Source organism: Antedon bifida, chromosome 11, assembly GCF_963402885.1.
Source record: "Antedon bifida chromosome 11, ecAntBifi1.1, whole genome shotgun sequence".
Lineage (NCBI taxonomy): Eukaryota > Metazoa > Echinodermata > Crinoidea > Comatulida > Antedonidae > Antedon > Antedon bifida.
This window is the reverse complement of record NC_136236.1, coordinates 13,543,583-13,562,343: the sequence shown is the minus strand read 5'-3', so window position 1 is coordinate 13,562,343 and position 18,761 is coordinate 13,543,583. Positions and strand designations below refer to the sequence as shown.

The window sequence follows — 18,761 nt, the reverse complement described above, 5'->3', positions numbered from 1 at the left end:
CTACAACAATCCCGAACAAGACAACAGTATTCACAGCCACAACATCCATATTAATTTAAGTTTAATTTGTTTCACTTATATTCTGTTTTTATTTTTAACAGATTGCAGGCCGAGGCCGCAAATTTCTTGCGAGGCGGATCACACCGTCCTAAAGGTAGAGTTGCCTGGGTAGATGAGGAAGTAGTAGTTGAACAATGTGGTTGTCGCCGGTTTCAGCCTCAACGATGAAGACGTAAACACTCCACCATCTTCACCTTCATCGTCTGTGTGTTTTTCTTAAATTCAAAAAAACAACCAACAAATGGAACAAGAAGTACAAAACTATTACAAAGAATATTTTCCACAAAGAAATACAAAATCACGATACCATCGAGAAACTAACTTCGTCAGACAAATCCAGCAGTTGACGAACTCTCCCGTCACTTAATGAGAAAGGAATTAATAAGTACTGGTCTGCTGAGATTTAATGACCAGCCATGCAAATACAGGGGATGGAAACAATTACTAAAAAGAGTCATAAAGGATCTGAGTGTAACTGCCCCTCAAGAGTTGGACTTAATGATTAGATTTCAAGGAGTATCCTTGCAGCTTGTGGTACCGATACGCTTTATTCATATTTATGACCTAACTGCTGGACTTAAGATGTCATGGGAAATATTGGATAAGACATACGGTGCTTCAGTGGTAATTGAACAGGACATAATTAAATGTGTAGAAAACTTCCCCAAGAATAATATAAGAGAAAAGGAGAAGCTTTGACAATTCAGCCACCTTATGTTGGAAGTACAAATTGAAGGATGTTTTCCAGGACTGTTACACTTGGATTCAGCTTTATGGGTGAACACCCCATAGTGCAAAAATTACCATACAACCTGCAAGAAAGATGGATGACTAAAGGCACACAATATAAGACCGAACATTCCTTCCATTTGAAGTTAGAAACCAAATGCAGAATGACCCAAGTTTTACCGTCAACAAAACTGTAAAATTAGATTCACATCATGCTCAATCTCCTAAAAGCAGTGCAAGAAACTTTGTCAGAGTCCATAAGATAAAAATCCAGGTGAGATATGCTTTATACACAGACGACCGCACCCGTTGATGGATTGCAGGCCGTTTCTTTTGAAATCCTTTAAAGAAAGGAAGGCCTTTATCAAGGACCAAGATATTTGTTTCAAATGCTGTGCATCATTTTAACACATGGCGAAAAATTGCAAGCAATCATTCAAATGTTCAAGTTGTAATAGCGACCGTCATGTTGCTGCTCTACATACTGACATATCAAAGAAACCACCACAAGGAGTAAAAACCTCAAAACATGACGGTGGGGAGAAAAAAAAAATCAGATGATGATCCCTACGGTTTAAAATCCATAAAATCTATTGAAGAATAAATTTTTAAAAGTATTACAGCATGGAGGATCAACTAAACAAATGGATGACAACTGACAAGTTTCACTTTTTCAATCTTTCCTTTCGTCATTCCTTGATTTGATTAGAGATATAGAGGATTGTGAAAAAACCAAATGAGTCGTAGAGTTGCCAAGATAGACGAAGAGGTAAGTGTTGCCGGTTTGGACAACAAAGACATACAGAAGGTAAACAATAACATTTTAAATATTGAAAGCTCAATCTATCCGCCGGCCATTCATACTGCAAACAAGCTTTGAAATGCATGTGTACGACAAAGAGGGGAAAAAAAATGGCAAAGAAAGTACAGTAGTTACTCACTGTAATCTACAGTATTGTTGTTGGCGCCTTTTGTTTTGTTTTTCTCCTCCATCCCTAATGGTGTGTGTGTCTGAATATTAATAAAGGTTGCTTATCAAGCCTAACGCTAAGCAGATCATTCTTCAGGTAGATTTACAGATTACCGAAAAAAGAAACACTCGAATGCAGACTTTGTGAACGTTTGGTTTTATATATAAAGACTAGACAGCATGTTCATAATAATTAAAAGATAGGATAGGCTGCAGCCTAACTTTCATGAAACATTAATTAGGCTATAGCTAATAAAATTTAATTAAATTATAAAAGAGAATTAAAATGTAATTAGAAACACTTTTGGCCTACAATAGTTATTTTGCTGGTGGGAATGAACTGAAGCAATCAAAAGGAATCTGTAATATGGAGAGCATGGAAGACTGGCTTTGCCAGCTGCCAACACCATCGCAAAATGAAATAGCCATAAGAAAAGCAAAAGTTTGCTGCTGTGTCCCTCTAATATGATCAATACGGCAAACAGATGAGAAATTGCAACCTATCCACAGAAAGGGAAATTCATATTGTTTTTACACTTTGAGCTTTGTGCCAAAGAGTGGCACCGTAAGAGTGAGGTAAAAATACACGCCTCCTTTTAAGGCCGTTAGTGTTAGTCAAAATCAAAACAAGGCTCTTTTGATAACTAGGATGTTATAATTTATTGATAATAGAATACAATAATATGCAAACATCATAATAAAAGACATGTGGTAGTGTACTGGATATGATAAACAAGGCAAGCTCACAATCTTGTAAGCGACGTGAAGTTTGTAATATGTAATATTTTATGTACATCCAATTTTTAAAAGCAGTACATCAATTTTGAATGGGTGCGCGAAAAGCGTGCTATTGTGTATTTAGGTGGAAAAAAACAATATTCAAAAAGTGTGGATAGTCGACTAGCATACAGTCATGTCATTGAGTCAAAAGAAGAAATTTATGGCCCAGTGGTTTTCTTTTTAGTGAACTTGATTGACTGTGCATCAACCTTACAACCAAACATTTTTACTCCTTGCATTGGTAATTACTGATATAAAGAATGGATCCTTCCTACAGTATTACAGTTATTGATAAAAATCATGAGTGTTTTCATAAAATTGTTTTTATGTATTTTCTTGTGTGTGTTTTGCAGTTTTTTTAAAACAGCTAATTCCATTTATCTAAGAAAAATTTAAAATAACATCTGTGTTTACATTGCCTAGATGGCCTGATAACAACTGTGGCGACTTAAATTCTTATGACCATTTTTGTGTGTATTTTTTTTTCTTTAATAATAATATCTACCTTTTAGCAAATGTACCAGTGTGTATTAAAACAGGGCTAAATAAAAATTGGGGTGTGCATCCTGAAAAAACCAGAAAAATGTTAATAAAATAATAAGAAAAAAAAACTAACATGGTGAATATCTTACCGGTCGCCGACTTATTCTTCCCGATCGAGTTCTGTACACTGCAGCCGCCACAGCAGGCACATCCGCCACATGTACAGCCGGCGGATCCAGCACAACCGGTGGATCCGGCACAGCCTGCACATGCAACTCCGGCACCAAAACCGGCATATCCAACACCACCACTGGCATACCCAGCACCACCACTGGCACAGCCACTGCAGCAACCGCAGGCCCACCATCATCGGATCTCGGACTAGCATTGCCCAGCATATCAAAGTGCCCACCTGCCATGCACATCTGATGCCAATTCGCTATTGCCTTTCGTCGTTCCTTCTCTGCATTGAAAGGCGAGCGATCAGGTGGGCGAAACAAACACTCAGACGACGAACAAGTTGATGATGTAGGTGAAGATGGTGGAGTGCATTGTCGTGTACGTCGTCGCTGAGGCGGTGTATGATGTTGTGGTTGTGGTGGAGAATGATGATGTGGTGGAGGTGGTGGTGGTGGTATTTCAACACGTAGTGGGGAGTGACAACGACCTCTTGCATTTCGGCCATACGGATGAAACCGGCGACAACCACGTTGCCCAACTGCTACTTCCTCTTCTATCCGGGCAACTCTACCGTTAGGGCGGGTAGGGCGGTAGGACCCGCCCCGCAAAAAATTTGCGGCCTCGGCCTGCAATCTGTTAAAAATAAAAACAGAATATGAGTGAAACAAATTAAACTTCAATCAATATGATCAGATCCTATTAATGTGCGTCACATATAAATATCCTATTAAATTTCAATAAAAGTGCTATAGTAGGCATGTACGCGCATGAAACATCAAAAAAATGTAATGATTGTGTGTAAGTGGCTGTGAATACAGATTCATTTATACATTTTTCAAAAATACATTTTCCTAAATATTGAATATATTTGACACTTGACAAATCATAAATAATATCAAGTTTCTATTTACTGTAGTAAAGCAATCCTAAATAATTTTAGTTAGATATGTTTATTATGTACTTTTTATGATTTGTGATGGATATTTCCTTTAAATATTAATTTCATAATTCCTGTCTTGTTGTAATTCTGTGACATTTTTAGTACATTTTTTTTAGTTTTTTATATAGTTAATTTAGATACGAAAACCTTAAAACACTAATAATTTTCACTGAATAACATGTTGTCACAGACATTACATGTCACAGATTTTACAAATAAATATAAAGAAAACATTGAACATTACCTATATATTGTTTTTAAACAAAAAATCCTAAAAGGTACGTTTATTAGATGTACTTTTATGATTTTTGATGGGTTTTAACTTTTAGAAAATTGAATTAATTTATTAATTTCATAATAAAGTCAAGTACTTAAAGTGAAAATGGTAACTTAGATAGCCTACGATTCTAAGAATCGGATTCCAAAAATTGGATTCCAAGGCTGACGATCTTAATTTTGGGGATTTACCCTTGTTTAATTACCAACTAAACAAATTTTGAACATAGGCTTATGAATTCTAGGTTAGCTGGACTTTTTTTTGTTTTTATCTATTATAGTTGTTTCTTAGGTCCAATTGTAATGTCCGTGATGTTTATAAATGTAATCTCTGTGACACAGATAATCACTTATATACAATAAATTATCAATAAAAAAATTTTTTAGGATATTATCTAAATATGTGATATATGAAGGACTAATTAATAATTGTAGAAACAGCGCAGAATTTATATTTAATATGCTGTCAAAAGTCATGTCGTTATCATGTAGTTTCCATGAAATGAACATATTCGGCGTTTACAGTCACATTAAAATATTTTTTACACTTTTTTTTATACCTACTTAAACGGCAATATATAAGCAATAATTCGACCAAAAATTAAATGTTTTCATAGATTCCTTTACTAGATATAGCAATTTCAAACTTTCTAAAGTGTGATATCCGTCACAAAAAATACTGTGGAATACCCACTTTAAAGACCCCTTCCCTGCAATTTTGGACGTTTTTTGGAAAATAATACATATATATCACTTTAAAAACATTAAACCATGTCATTCCTTGTCTTAAATGTACGTTTTATGGTAAATTATGATAAAAAGTGAGAAACAATGCACTACCTAAGTAGCTCGCGGCGATCGACCTCTCGTGGACGGTCTTAGGCCTAGCCTAGCTAGGCTTAGTTTTGTAGGCCTAGCTGGTAAACATCGGTAACGTACGAACATCGTACGCTAGCTATATACCTAGCCTGACGTTGTATAGTTGCTGCATTAATTGTCTTTCTATTTTTGCCAGACTCCGTTGATACAAATTGGGGAAAACCCGGTATTTTCGCTGAAAAGTTAGGAGTCTTCCATTTGTTTTGGCCTCACGATCGATCGAAAAGTGGGTGAATTACAGGTGAAAAACAAAAATATCAATTCGCGCGCAATGCATTTTGGGATTTATAGCGGGCCGCTATAATTATTAGAATCGACTTATTTTTCACATTTTTAACCGTTTAAAGACGAAAAAAGTTATCGCAATAGGACCATATAGTATTATTTTTACATTAAATATAGTTTGTGATCTTAAATTAGATCTAAAAAACGTAGGGAAGGGGGCTTTAACTGTTTGTATTGCATTAGTGCAGAATATGTTTGGGCTTTTACAAATTCATTAGACTTCATGTGGGATCAAATTTGTAGTAAGTAATCAACAGTATTTATAATTTGATTATTGGTTACCAGAATTGTTTCTAGAAATAATACCAATGTACTGTAAATTAAACTGTATTGATATACAACAATATTTTATTGTACCCCATGATATAATGGAATAACCAATCACCAATCCAACTATGTTGAATCCAATGGATGGAAATTTTGCATACACTATAGACTATTTAGGGAGTATTATTTTGTTGTTTTGGCGCAAACAATTTTAATTATTATTATTAAGATTAAAGATGTATTGTCCCTTGAAACACAAAAAAATGAAGGTCAAAATATTCTAAATTTAAATTGGCCATATCAAAGTAATATTAAAGTTATTCACTTTAAGTCGAAAATTTGAGTCAAAAACAACAATTTTACGTAATTAAAAGCTAAATTAATTTGATTACATTTCGTCTGGAAAATCGTCGCGAGCGAAAGTAAACAAAGATTTCAAACCACGAGTATACATTATGCATGATGCTAATTAGGATTGTTTACAACTCTTAACGGTTGAGAAGGTGTTTTCACACAGATCGCGAGGAAGTTTTATGAGTATGCATACAGAGTAGCCAAATAAGCGCGTTGCATTATGAGGTATGTTTTGATTGAAAACTTTGACTGGAAGTCAAAGTTATTTTTTGAACCAAAAAACGTCTGTATTTCAGTTAAATGATTTTTTTTTCGACTAATTTTTGGTGAAAGTTAATAACTATTATGATACTTCAAAATGACCCACTTTTTTTCGAAATCTTTTATTTTTTATTTTTTTGGAATTTGACAAAGGGACAATACATCTTTAATGAAAGAATTGTAATGTAATAATGTAAATAAGAAAAATATAGTCATATTTTGGCATCAAACACAGGCTTATAACAACTTCACACGAAATTCCCCAAAATATGGTGTTCAGTAATCAAATACTCGCAAGTTTCACCCTGAACAATCAAAAACATTTTTACATGGTTAGAAAGCCAATTTAAGACTACTATGTTAAAAGAACTAAGTTGTACGAGGACGCTGTTCATAGTTATGATGAATTAATATTTAGTTGCGTGCATCGCGACTCTACAGCTCACTATGTCGTTCGGTTAGTCGGTAAACACTAACTTGAGCACACGACTGTAGCCATGTATATGGCCTAGTTAAAACCAAAATCATCTAAAAACCGTAAGGAATCTGCTGTTTTTTTGCTGGAATGGGGTATAAATATGTAAATTCATGAGTTCCAATCACTAAACATTTATTTTTTGAATACAACATAGTCTGAAAGTACGACACCATAGCTTCAACATAGTATCAGAACTAACGATAAACATTTTACAGGTACAGTACAAATCAAATGTTAAAAAAGCAGTTTTCTCCATGCACTTAGAAAGAATAGGAAAAATAGGGTTTTCGGCTTAGTTAGCTATGCGAACGATGTCAACAAATTACGCCCTCTGTTGGCTGTTTGGCAAATTCACGAAAAAACAAGTTTTCTAAATATAAATACTTGCATATAGATAGGCCCTATAGGCCTATATAAAATTACATTTTTAGTAATTTATTTTATTAATAACATTGATTGGCAATATTAATAAAGTATAGGCCTAGGCCTAGGCTACTGTAGGCCTAGCCTAGTTCAAAAACCTAAAAATTCAAAAAATGTTTATTAATATTAACAATCGCTTGTTTTGACTTGAGTAAAATTAGGCCTAGCCTAGGCCTAGGCCGAATCGTCAAGAATTAAAAAGAAATTGATACCGAGTTGACTTGAGCCGCGTTATTAACGAGGAGCTGACTTGACCCGGGGTGTCGACTTGTACTTGACGTGGGGCCAATCTGACTTTGCGCGCCCGAGACGGTTCCTACACTTGACCCGGCTCTCTGATCTGTGGTGTAGCCTGACTGAATTACCTGACTAGCCTAGGCTAGGCGACCTATCTTCGTTGTTTTGGTTTGTTAACAAAATTTGATTAAAACGACTAATGAATAATTAGGCTGACTTTTTAACAAAAAAGAAAAATGTAAAAAAAACAAAGGTGCGTGTTACTCACAATCGAAGTTTTCGACTCATCTTATTTCAAATTTAATACTAAATCGACGTACAGTAATACTAAATAGAAGATAGCCTATTATAACGTTTACAATATTGAAGAAGACGCGGCGGTTTTAAACACGCATTTATATAGCAACGAAAATTAGTAAACCGTAACGCACACATTATGATGATCCAATAAAAAAGATCGTTGAATCACATAAAGATAATTTAAACATATACACGTGCATACAAAAATGTGTGAGAGCCATAATAATATATAAAGAGTTACGACATTGAAAATTAGAAGCCATTTTTGTGTCAAAGAATTCGCAAGCTGAGGGCGCGCGCGTCTATTTTGTATCAGAGCCATATAATAGAGAGAGTTTCGACATTGAATGGATTAGAATCCGTGTTTGTGTCCAACTATTCCTATGACTATGTAGCGTATGGAGTTGAGTCTTTTATTTTGAAAATGTACAACGTTCAAAAGGCTTTAATTATCGAATTTAATATCAAAACAATCAATTTGTTTAAAGGTTTTTGTTAAAATAATAAAACAATTATAAAGTTATTGGAATTGTTACCATGAGATCTCGTATTTGGTATAGCGCCATCTATGGAACATTCAGGTATACCCAAATGGGATTGTCGGGGCCTCCTCTTTAATTAAAATTTCACCTATTTGATTGGTTTTGGAGTTCCATAGGAAAGACAAGATTATTCTGCTGTTTGGTATACGAAATTTGGAAAATATCAATAGCATTTGCTGAGAACATAATGCAGAATAGAAGGAGAAAATGTCAAAAACAGAAACCCCTCAGTCTTGGGTCTGATTGTCTGATTTCGAGGTAGAAAGATACGGATTACGGTACAGTTGAAACGGCAGTTATTCATCATTATTGTCCTTCTCAACTATTTTTAGTTTATGTAACGATGTCATATTTTATCTTCTATTCATGTAGGCCTATTCTCATTTAAACATGCATACTGTAATATAATCAAGAATCTCAATGTGAATTGTTGTCTAATGAACAACTGACACGGGGAGTTGAGCGAGTCCAATTTGGTCAAAATTTTAGCCTCAGGAGCAAGTCGTTTGTGATTGGTTGTTGTAGCCGTGGATTGATTCCGCGTTTTTGATTGGTTGTAGCCATGGATTAGCGTTCGCATTTTTGATTGGTTACAAGTATTTTATTTGTCAGACCGTATTTACTTGAATATAAATGTTATATTTTTCTTTTAATATCTAGGGAGTATTTATTTGGAAATACTTGGTACTATATTACACCCAAGAAACGCCTCTTCTAAAAAACACTTTATAAAACGCTATTATACATGAATTATGAAAATCAAGCCAATGACAGTATTAATAATCATATCAAGGCAAATTGTTAAATTGACATGAAACTTATGAAAGAGAAAAAAAATCCCTTGGGAGTGACCATTATATAGATTTTGCAGGTCGTTCATGAATTCAATGTTCTTAATTATAGTGGCCAAACATTATCCAACGAGGTCTACCACCACAGCTATTACTTACTATTGAGAAATTGCGAATTGGTATTCCCAGACAAGTTGTTTCGGACAACGGTCCTCAATTTAAGTCAGAAGAATTCACAGATTTCATTCAAGCAAATGGTATACTACATCATCGCCAAATCACCCCAGAACAAATGGCCAAGCAGAGACATTTTTGCAAACATTTAAATTTGGCGTACTGCCCATATGATTCTTTCTCGTCTGAATAAAACGTCTGTTGGAATGTATTTTACAAGATGAGTTTCTGCACAGCTCAGACCGTTATATAATATATATAAAAAAAACACACTACTTTTCATATCATTTATTTTATATACAACAGTTTAGATACAATATTCATCTTCACTCCCTTGTCTGTGTTGTTATATCTCCTGTTACTCATAGTAGTGTTGATATCCATTCAAATATACAGTATCTTCTTTAGATAGATAAAATAGACAACGTTTATTTTGCCTCACATTTGGAGTCCTCCATTCTTTTAACATCATTATAATCAAACCCGTATCAGCAATAATTCATTCAATTTATCAATAATTTTCTAAATTCCAACCAAATACAGTTATTTTAAATATAAAGGAAATTTAACGACCTCATTTAAACAAAAACAAACAGTTTTATTTTTCTAATTTTTATAATGACTAAATTTACTACTCGTTTTTGTTTTCATCACTATGGTGTTGATAACCTTTAAAAAATCTTAACTTACTGTAGCCTGGTGTTGGCAGATGCTCGGGCCTTAAATTTATTGGTTAATTGCATAATAGGATGTGGCGGAAAAAATTAATCTGCTTGTATATATTACTAAGAACCTTTAAGGGGCCAATCGGACAGAAAAAAACCCCAAATCTCTGTGATCCAGTTTGAACTAAATTTCAAAGAATAATTTACACTCTGAAATTGTACATGTTCCATTCTTGACAAAAAATGTTTACAGTAGAATAAGCCTTCCAGAAGAATTAAAGCTTCAGAAGAATTCAATTCATTCTCTTGTACAGAAGACTAAAAGTAGTATAGTGCCCTCTGTAATGAAGAGGAACGTAGTTGTGGTGATGTTGTAACACCAAATAATCAAGGATAAACAGTCTATTTTATACATAGGAAATGACAGTTTTAACCACGTTTACCAAGGACGTAGGCCTACCTAAGTTAAACATGGACACGGGGCCAACCACACAACCTACACAGTGGCAGTAATGTATTTAATTAGGACCAGGGGAAGCAGATAATAAAAAAGAAGCAGTATTATTGCATGCTGAAGGGATGAGATTGCAACAAGTCTACACCAATGCAACAAAATGAGTATGAAAGGGCAATCACAAAACTATTCTATTTTACAACGAAAATAAATGAACCGTATGAACATCAAAAATTCTGTAAAATGGTCCAAGCAGAAACTGTGGCATCGTTTACAGCTAAATGGAAAGACAGGCCGACTCCAGCACCCATTGCAAGAGATCTATTGATTCAGGAATGCACTGCTGCTCACCCGAAAAAGCTTGTTTAGAAAAAAGGAATGAATGAACTAACAGTTTAGAAAGCTATGACAATAGCAAGTTCTTATGAATTGATGATGCATCAATCTGCTGGAATGACTCTAAGCTTAAATGTGAACAAGCTGCAGGAGGTGAAACGTTCTAAAGGAAATGTTCAGCAAGAAGGGCAAAGTGTAAAATAGATTCTGGGTCACCATGTAACAAGAGGTAAAGAGAAAGTGTTAAATTACAAAAGTTTTGGATGTCATTGTCAGTCTAGGTTGTAGGATAGATAATGCGCCATTTTTGGTCGTCAAGACGAAAAGGGAGACCACAGTTGGGTAGAAAGACCTCAACTGATATGAAATTTTCCAAAATATCATTACCTGTAAATTCAATTGAAAATGATTATAATGAGGTATTTTAACGATAAACTGATTGCACAGCCATGCAGAAGAATTACATATAGTTTAAGGCTGAACATGCATGACAGTATATGCACAAACTTTTAATTGTTTGAGAAAAAAAAAACTATACATTACAGCCAATTGCTGGGCCTACGCATACTCAACTCGCGAATCCGACCCTTGGACTGGCCAATGGTGAAATACGGCACAAGAAGAGGGTACTCTACCCACCCACCACAATTATTACAAGATTTAACTAGTACAATCTTCAAAAGAACCATTATACCAAAGAGACTAAAACAGTCCCCTAGGTGACAAATACATAAATAGTCCTTTAATGAGGCTAAAAAGTAAAAAAAAAAACCTGTGATCATTGACCAATGCAATCTACACTGGATTAATTTCCAAAAAAGGTAATACAATTTTTTAATCTCCTGTGGTACTGTTCACCTCAGAACACTTTTCACCAGAGGTGACAGACTTTTGCAAATCAGAACATGCTGCTTTAAAAACATTGGAACTGCCTCTTACAAGTTCGGTCTTTCACAAATACATTAAGATGATGTGTTTACAACGGTATATGGACACTTTTATAACACCAAATCATTGTTCCAGAACTATCATCCCAATCGGTTTCTGATCTCAACCATGGGGGAATAAATCAGCTTAATCATTCAGATGGATTCACACGATATGATACTGAATTAATTAGTTAGTTATACTTTTTTTTTAAATTTCATATTCATATGGTAAACAAAACCAGGTAAAAATGAAAGAAGATATTATTCTGTTTGTGTGTATGTTGGTAGCAATCCAAATTTCAGTAGTTTTAAAAGCAACTTTTCCAAGATCAACATAGTAATTTCCCTGTGTATCAAGTATTAATTAAAAAAATATCAATTAGGTACAAAATGTACAAGACAAGTATAACAAAAACAATTATCTAGTGTATGTTGTATATACAGGGCCATAGCGAGAGGGAAAAAATAGATGAAGCAAAGATTTATTAAATATAATTAGTAATATAAATTACATGAGCTGTGTGAAAATTCAAAACTCCAGACAAGCCAACCGCCTCATCTGCCTTGACATAAAGTTTTAGGTTTCGAAATAATGAGCAGACTCTGCTAGGGCAGTTGAGATGTTGTACAGCATTATATCAGTCAATGTCACACCGTCCCAACTTTTACCTTCAACCTCAACATCATTTCCAACATTTTCTGCAAGTTTCAGGTTGTGCCCCTAAAAGATAAATCACAAAAACAAAATATTAAGTATTATTAAACGGCGGAGCACCAAACATATTAATATCAAAAAGTAGTTCATAATGTCATTTTAGCTGTCAAATGTTGGAGCATGCAACCCAAGTTCCACTCTCCTGGATCCGCCCCCTGGAAACATAATACAACGAAGCTGCTTTGTCATGCTTAAATAATTATAATTACATTTTTAAAATTTTAATTTGTTATGACTTTTCATGTCTGGTTGGGGACCGACCTTCTTCATCGGACCTTGACCTTTGTCAAAAAATAAAATATGTAAGGCTGAAAAAAAGCTTTCAAAATGTACCTTTAAACTCAGTAGAGTTTATAAAAGTTGCAATGTTCCATCATTGACGTCATCATAATACTCAGACATCAAATGTAAAATAAATTGGATCCGTTACGTACTTGAACGTACTTATGTTGTGTACGTAACCATCAAAGAACACTTGCATTTCAGCATTGAAGGCTTCATCTTCATCACAACTGGTTGGACAATTTCTAGTAGGTAGCTATGGCATCTTTCAAACTACAACTACATTTTGTTCCATCATGCAATTCTGCAATTTAAAACATTGTAATATTACAATCATTATCTTAAATGCATCTCATAGGTTGGTGATTATTTTTTAACTAAGCATGCACCTGATGCATACTTGCTCCGGATTTTGCACATCAAAGCGTAGTAATAATCGTAGCTTGGAACAGATCTGACAGTGTCTAGGCTTTGATTAGCTTCTCCTATTTCATAGTTGAAATATCATAAATGCATGTAACTGCATTCTATTTTCCCATAGCGGACAATTAAATGAAGTTGAAAAAAAGAAGCAAGTTTAAGTTGATGTTGTTGAGAGCTGGAAGTGGTTGTTTTACTTGCTACTTGGCTTTATAATAGCCTCTCTTTGGTCCATATTCACCAGAAGATTCTCTGCCTGTTTGAAGGCAATGTTGTAAAATGATGGATGAACAGTAACACGCTTAATATAAGCTGTGAAGAACAAATATTTACTGCCTCATCTGCTGCATGCTTGTAGAAACATCTTTCTGTGGCACCCATTCTCGTTTGCTATCCTGGAGGTATGAGCTTCTGCTTGTTAGATCTACCGTAAATCTATCATCTTAGTCACTCTACAATGTAAGGTCATGTTCACCTTTAAAAAAAAACAATGAAGCTATATATTAATAATATAATTAATTAAATTGTAACGATAAGATGAGGAAATCTGTGAGAATGAGAAAAAGTCGCCTCAACCAAGAATTTTATTTAAATAGCAAAAGGATTACTTTACTAACTAATTAAAAGACAAATGGTAGTTTTTTTAAACCTACCTTCACTCTAACTTCTGTTTATCACTAATTGCTTTTGTTGGAATGAATCCCATCAACCTATTATCAAGACTCACTTGACACGGATTGGTTGTCCTGGGCAGTTACCACCGTCAAAATGACTCCATACCTACACAAAATCAAATGAATAAAATTATTAACCTGACAAAGAAAAACACACTGATTACATGGACACTGCCCAATGTGCAAGGGAAGATTAGTATCCGAGCTGGAGATGATAGACCATAATTTTTCGTCTAATACTACAATAATAATTTATGTAGATATATATGGCCCAATCCCGTCAAGACAGACGATAACCTCTGGTCCAAAATATTATTACTATTAGCCAAGTACTTCTCTGCTACAGATGAGTTATGCAGATACTTTGCACAAAATTAATATTTGTTAAATATTGTAATGTAAGCACCTCACTTAGATCAGGAAAGTCATCCAACAGAATGGACACTGCCACAGACCAGTATCATTTTTACACACTGCATTGGCATTATTGAGTTCATCACCACGTGGACAACGACTTTGTATTACTTGCGCTAGCACCAATTTTCCTGCAAACAAATAAAATTAAATAAGTAATTCAATAACCTTGCAATGTTATATTTAAATGGGGGGGGGGGGGGGGGATGTTTTATGACTTTCTGTATGTTTACATTTTATGTGTAGTTTTGCTGTGAATTTGTCTACTTTTGATCAGTCATTTTTAATGTTTCAATCTTTGTAATACAACATTTTCAGACTTTTGTCTGCTTTTTGTAAATTTGTTATACCTAATAAGTTGACATTCTTTCTTCAAATTTCCAGTTGAATAGAGGATGATTAATAACACATTTTTCACTGTAGCTTACCAATATAAAATGTGGCTGGTGTTTCCTTGGTCAACATCTGGAATCGTTCTTCAAGGGTCACGTCTTGGAATAAAGTACAAAGGATTCTTTTTTTTTCCATAGTTCTAATAAACCAAACAAATTAAATATTTATGACATATTTATGTAAAATGGTAGGAAGAATAACTTTATAGTAGGTGAGTTTCCATCCATGTACTGTAAGTGCTACAAAGTTAAGACTACAACTGTTACAAGTAATAAACATAACGTTCATTACCTGTCATTTTAACTCATCTGCAAAAGCATCTAAATCTAAATCTCATAGCTTCTCAGGATTAACAAGAATATCATTCAAAACAGTGACAGGATTAGCGTCCACAGCTGACTCATACTCTAAAGCATCTACTGCCATCTTATGTGCCCAATTGTATGTCTCCAGTGTACACATGTATTGTTGAGTACCTCCACATACACCTCAGTACTGTAAACATTAATAAATTATTTTTTTGGCATCATTGTAGGAATACATTTCATTTATTTTATTGGCACAAACAGCCACATCAGGGGACCTTAATATCACAGGTGGTTACCACATCCCCTGATTAACTGATATAAAAGTAGCTATGATGAACGTTTCACTTTGTGTTGGGCTATATACGCCAAATGTTTAATTAATAAATTGTAAATATAGCCAAGATTGTGAGTACCTACCTGGTATGGGATCCCTGAAATCTTCCTTGAACCAGCAAAGTAAAGCGTTGAGTGAACTATGTATCTGTTGCCAGTAGTGATAACCGTCTGACATCAGTGTTACATATTCTGTGGCGTCTTACACAACTACAATTGTTCCATCATGCAATTCTGAAAAATAGGTTGATATTTTTCATTAAAACATTGTATTATTACAGTTATTATCTTAAATGCATCTCACAGGTTAGTGATTATTTTTAACTCAGCATGCACCTCAGATGCTCCGGATTTTGCACACCGAAGTAATAACCAAAGCTTGTATGATGTAGGCTAAATCTATATTTTACAACTTAGATTATGGTAAGTACCATGGATGGATCAATACCAGAGCATATTCTACATTTAATTTCCCATTTAATTTTCCTGTTTGGTGGAGCAACCACTTCATTACACACTGTAAACTCACTTGATTGGTTAAGCTTTCTGTCCTCTTTCTTATGGCCTCATCTGCTGCATCATGGTTGTTTGTCTTTCTGTGGCACCCATTCTCCTTTGCTATCAAAGAGGCCTGAGCTTCTGCTAGTTAGATCTACCGTAAATCAAAATCTATATTAGTCACTCTACAATGGAAGGTCATGTTTACCTATAAAAAAAAACAATGAAGTTATATATTAATATTATAAATAAATCCAAAGGCAAATTACTGAAAAAATGACAATGCTGTGGGTATCAGTGGCTGGATCTCAATGGAGATACAAAAAAAACAAGCGAAAAGCTAAATCAAAATGATAAAGTAAAACAGCCAGAAAAGTTAGCAGAGCTAATATATTTGAATAGCAAAAGGATTGCTTTAAATACTAATTTAAAGACAAATGGCACTTTTGTTAAACCTACCTTCACTCTATCTTCTGGGTTTTTAACATGTTTATCACTACTTGCTTTTGAATCCCATCAACCCATTATCAAGATGCACTTGACACCGATTGGTTGTACTGGGCAGTTGCCACCGTCAAAATGACTCCACACCTGAACAAAATCAAATGAATAAAATTAGACAAAGAAAAACACACAGAATACATGGACACTGCACAACATGCAAGGGAAGATTAGTATCCGAGTGAAATGCTTGATAGACCATATTTTTTCCTCTCATACTATAGTAATAATTTATGTAGATATTTTGCACAAATATTTGTTTAATAAGTAATGTCTTAAGTACCTCATTTAGTTCAGGAAAGTCATCCTGTAAACGGAATGGACACAGACCAGTATCCTCTTTACGCACTTCGTTGGCATTATCAAGTTCCTCACCACATGGACGTCAACAAGCAATTTGTATTACTTGGCCAAGCTGAATCTGGTTCTCAAGTCTTTGGTTTTCTTGTTTCAATATCTGTCAAATTAAAACCGTAAATAAAATAAATATAAAATAATATTTAGCATAATAGGAGTAGATATAATTCAACAAAGTATTTTATAGAGAATACATGCATTCTGTATCTGGTAGGCATACCTTAATAATTGGTAAATCAGTAAAGTTAATTTTTTTGAAGCAACATCTTTATCATCCATCAATACAGCACAACACATTTACTTATTGTAGGAAAGTGGTACCATCTCATAATGACCACAAAAAAGTTTTACAATACCTCTGCAAGATTTGGAGTCTGAAAAATCATAGCAACATTATCCTCAATGAGTTCCACATTGATAGGCGTTATCTGCTGCTCAGTTTCCAGTTCACTGATACATTACTGAATGTCCTGGATCACACCTTCCTTCTAAAACAAGAAAAACATGATTTAGTTTTATTAAACAAAGCAAAGGAACAATCATCTTTTGTATTGTAGTTATTTTGCTGGTAACATTTCTCTCAACCCCCTAAAATATAGAAGCAACATACGAAATTGAGGTTCCAGCTTCTGTGTTCACTTCCCATGTCTACTCTTGGGAATATATGCCAAATGTTTAATTAATAAATTGTAAATATAGCCCAAGATTGTGAGTACCTACCTGGTATAGGAGCCCTGAAATCTTCCTTGAACCAGTGAAGTAAAGCGTTGAGTGAACTACATATCTGTTGCCGATAACGATAACCGTCTGGCATCAGTGTTACGTCTTCCATCCTTGGTTTCAATCGCCGTATCAGTTCAAGTCTTTGGTTTTCTTGTCTTAATATCTGTCAAATTAAACAGTAAATAAAATAAATATAAAATCATATCTAGCATAACATGAGTAGATACCATTGAAAAAAATATTTTTATAGAGAATACATGCATACCTTAATAATTGCGCTTGATTTTCTTGGGCCCAGGCCGCACACAAACTGCTCAAGAGCATGGTTTATATACACTCCAACCTCGTTCACACAGTAAATAAATTCCTGATAAATGTGTTTATCACTAATTGCTTTTGTTGGAATGAATCCCATCAACCCATTATAAAGACGCACTTTGACACCAATTTCTTGTCCTGGGAAGCTACCACCGTACTTCCTGCTATGGAGATAGCTTGATGCAGTTGTAAAGGGTATTGCCGGAATTCACTCTGTAATCGACAAGTAATACTTAAAAGTGATGCTTAACTTATTACATACTTGATAGCAACAACAATGACTATAATCCAGTAGCTGTATTCACCAATCATACTTAGTTTAAGTGAAATACTTAGTATTTAAAGGAAACGTCTTAATTAAGTGCAACAGATTTTAAAATTGTACATTAACATACAAGTAACTAAAGGTTTATTTGTTTGCAGCAACACCTTTATCATTTCACAATACAGCACAATATATTTACTCATTGTAGGAAAGTGGTACCATGTGGAAATAAGTAATCTCATAAGGACCAAACAAAGTTTTACAATACCTCTGCAATATTTTGAGGTCTGAAGATTAAAGCAACATTATCCTCAATGAGTTCCACATTGATAGGCGTTATCTGCTCCTCAGTTTCCAGTTCACGAATACATTGCTGAATGTCCCGTGACCTTCTAAAACACCAAGAAAAAAATATTACTAATTTTATTATTTAGCCAACTATGTTAATACTGGACATTCTTGGTCTGCCTGTTATGTCTGCTTTTCCAGAAATGTCTTGTGTCCTTATTGGGGGAGTGGACTGTGAATAGACATCAGCAACTGCATTAAAAATTATTTGTATAGTATTATTATACAAAGCAATATAGTCTAAATACTTGTAGTAAAGTAAGGTAATCCCAAAATAAATGTTTGAACTAACCTGGACTCTGCCATAACACCACATGAGGCTTTTTACTTGAAGTCTTCTTTGAGTTTTTCAATATCTACTTCATTTAACTCTTGTTTAAAATAACTTTGGTACTTTTGAGAAAGTTTGGCCATCTATT

The 18,761-nt window shown here is 34.4% G+C and overlaps 1 protein-coding gene across 1 annotated transcript in view; it reads right to left on the bottom strand.

Annotated features, from left to right (window-relative positions):
* The window catches only part of LOC144856007 (transcription elongation factor SPT6-like), an 85,553-nt gene extending 67,278 nt beyond the window's left edge, over positions 1-18,275 (bottom strand). Inside the window, exons 1-2 of the mRNA XM_078713984.1 lie at positions 18,263-18,275; positions 17,733-17,942 (exon numbers count right to left, since the gene is read on the bottom strand). Coding sequence (XP_078570110.1) covers positions 17,733-17,735 — 3 coding nt within the window. The 5' untranslated portion in view covers positions 17,736-17,942; positions 18,263-18,275. The remainder of the gene's footprint in view (positions 1-17,732; positions 17,943-18,262) is intronic.
* Positions 18,276-18,761: the final 486 nt, after the last annotated feature.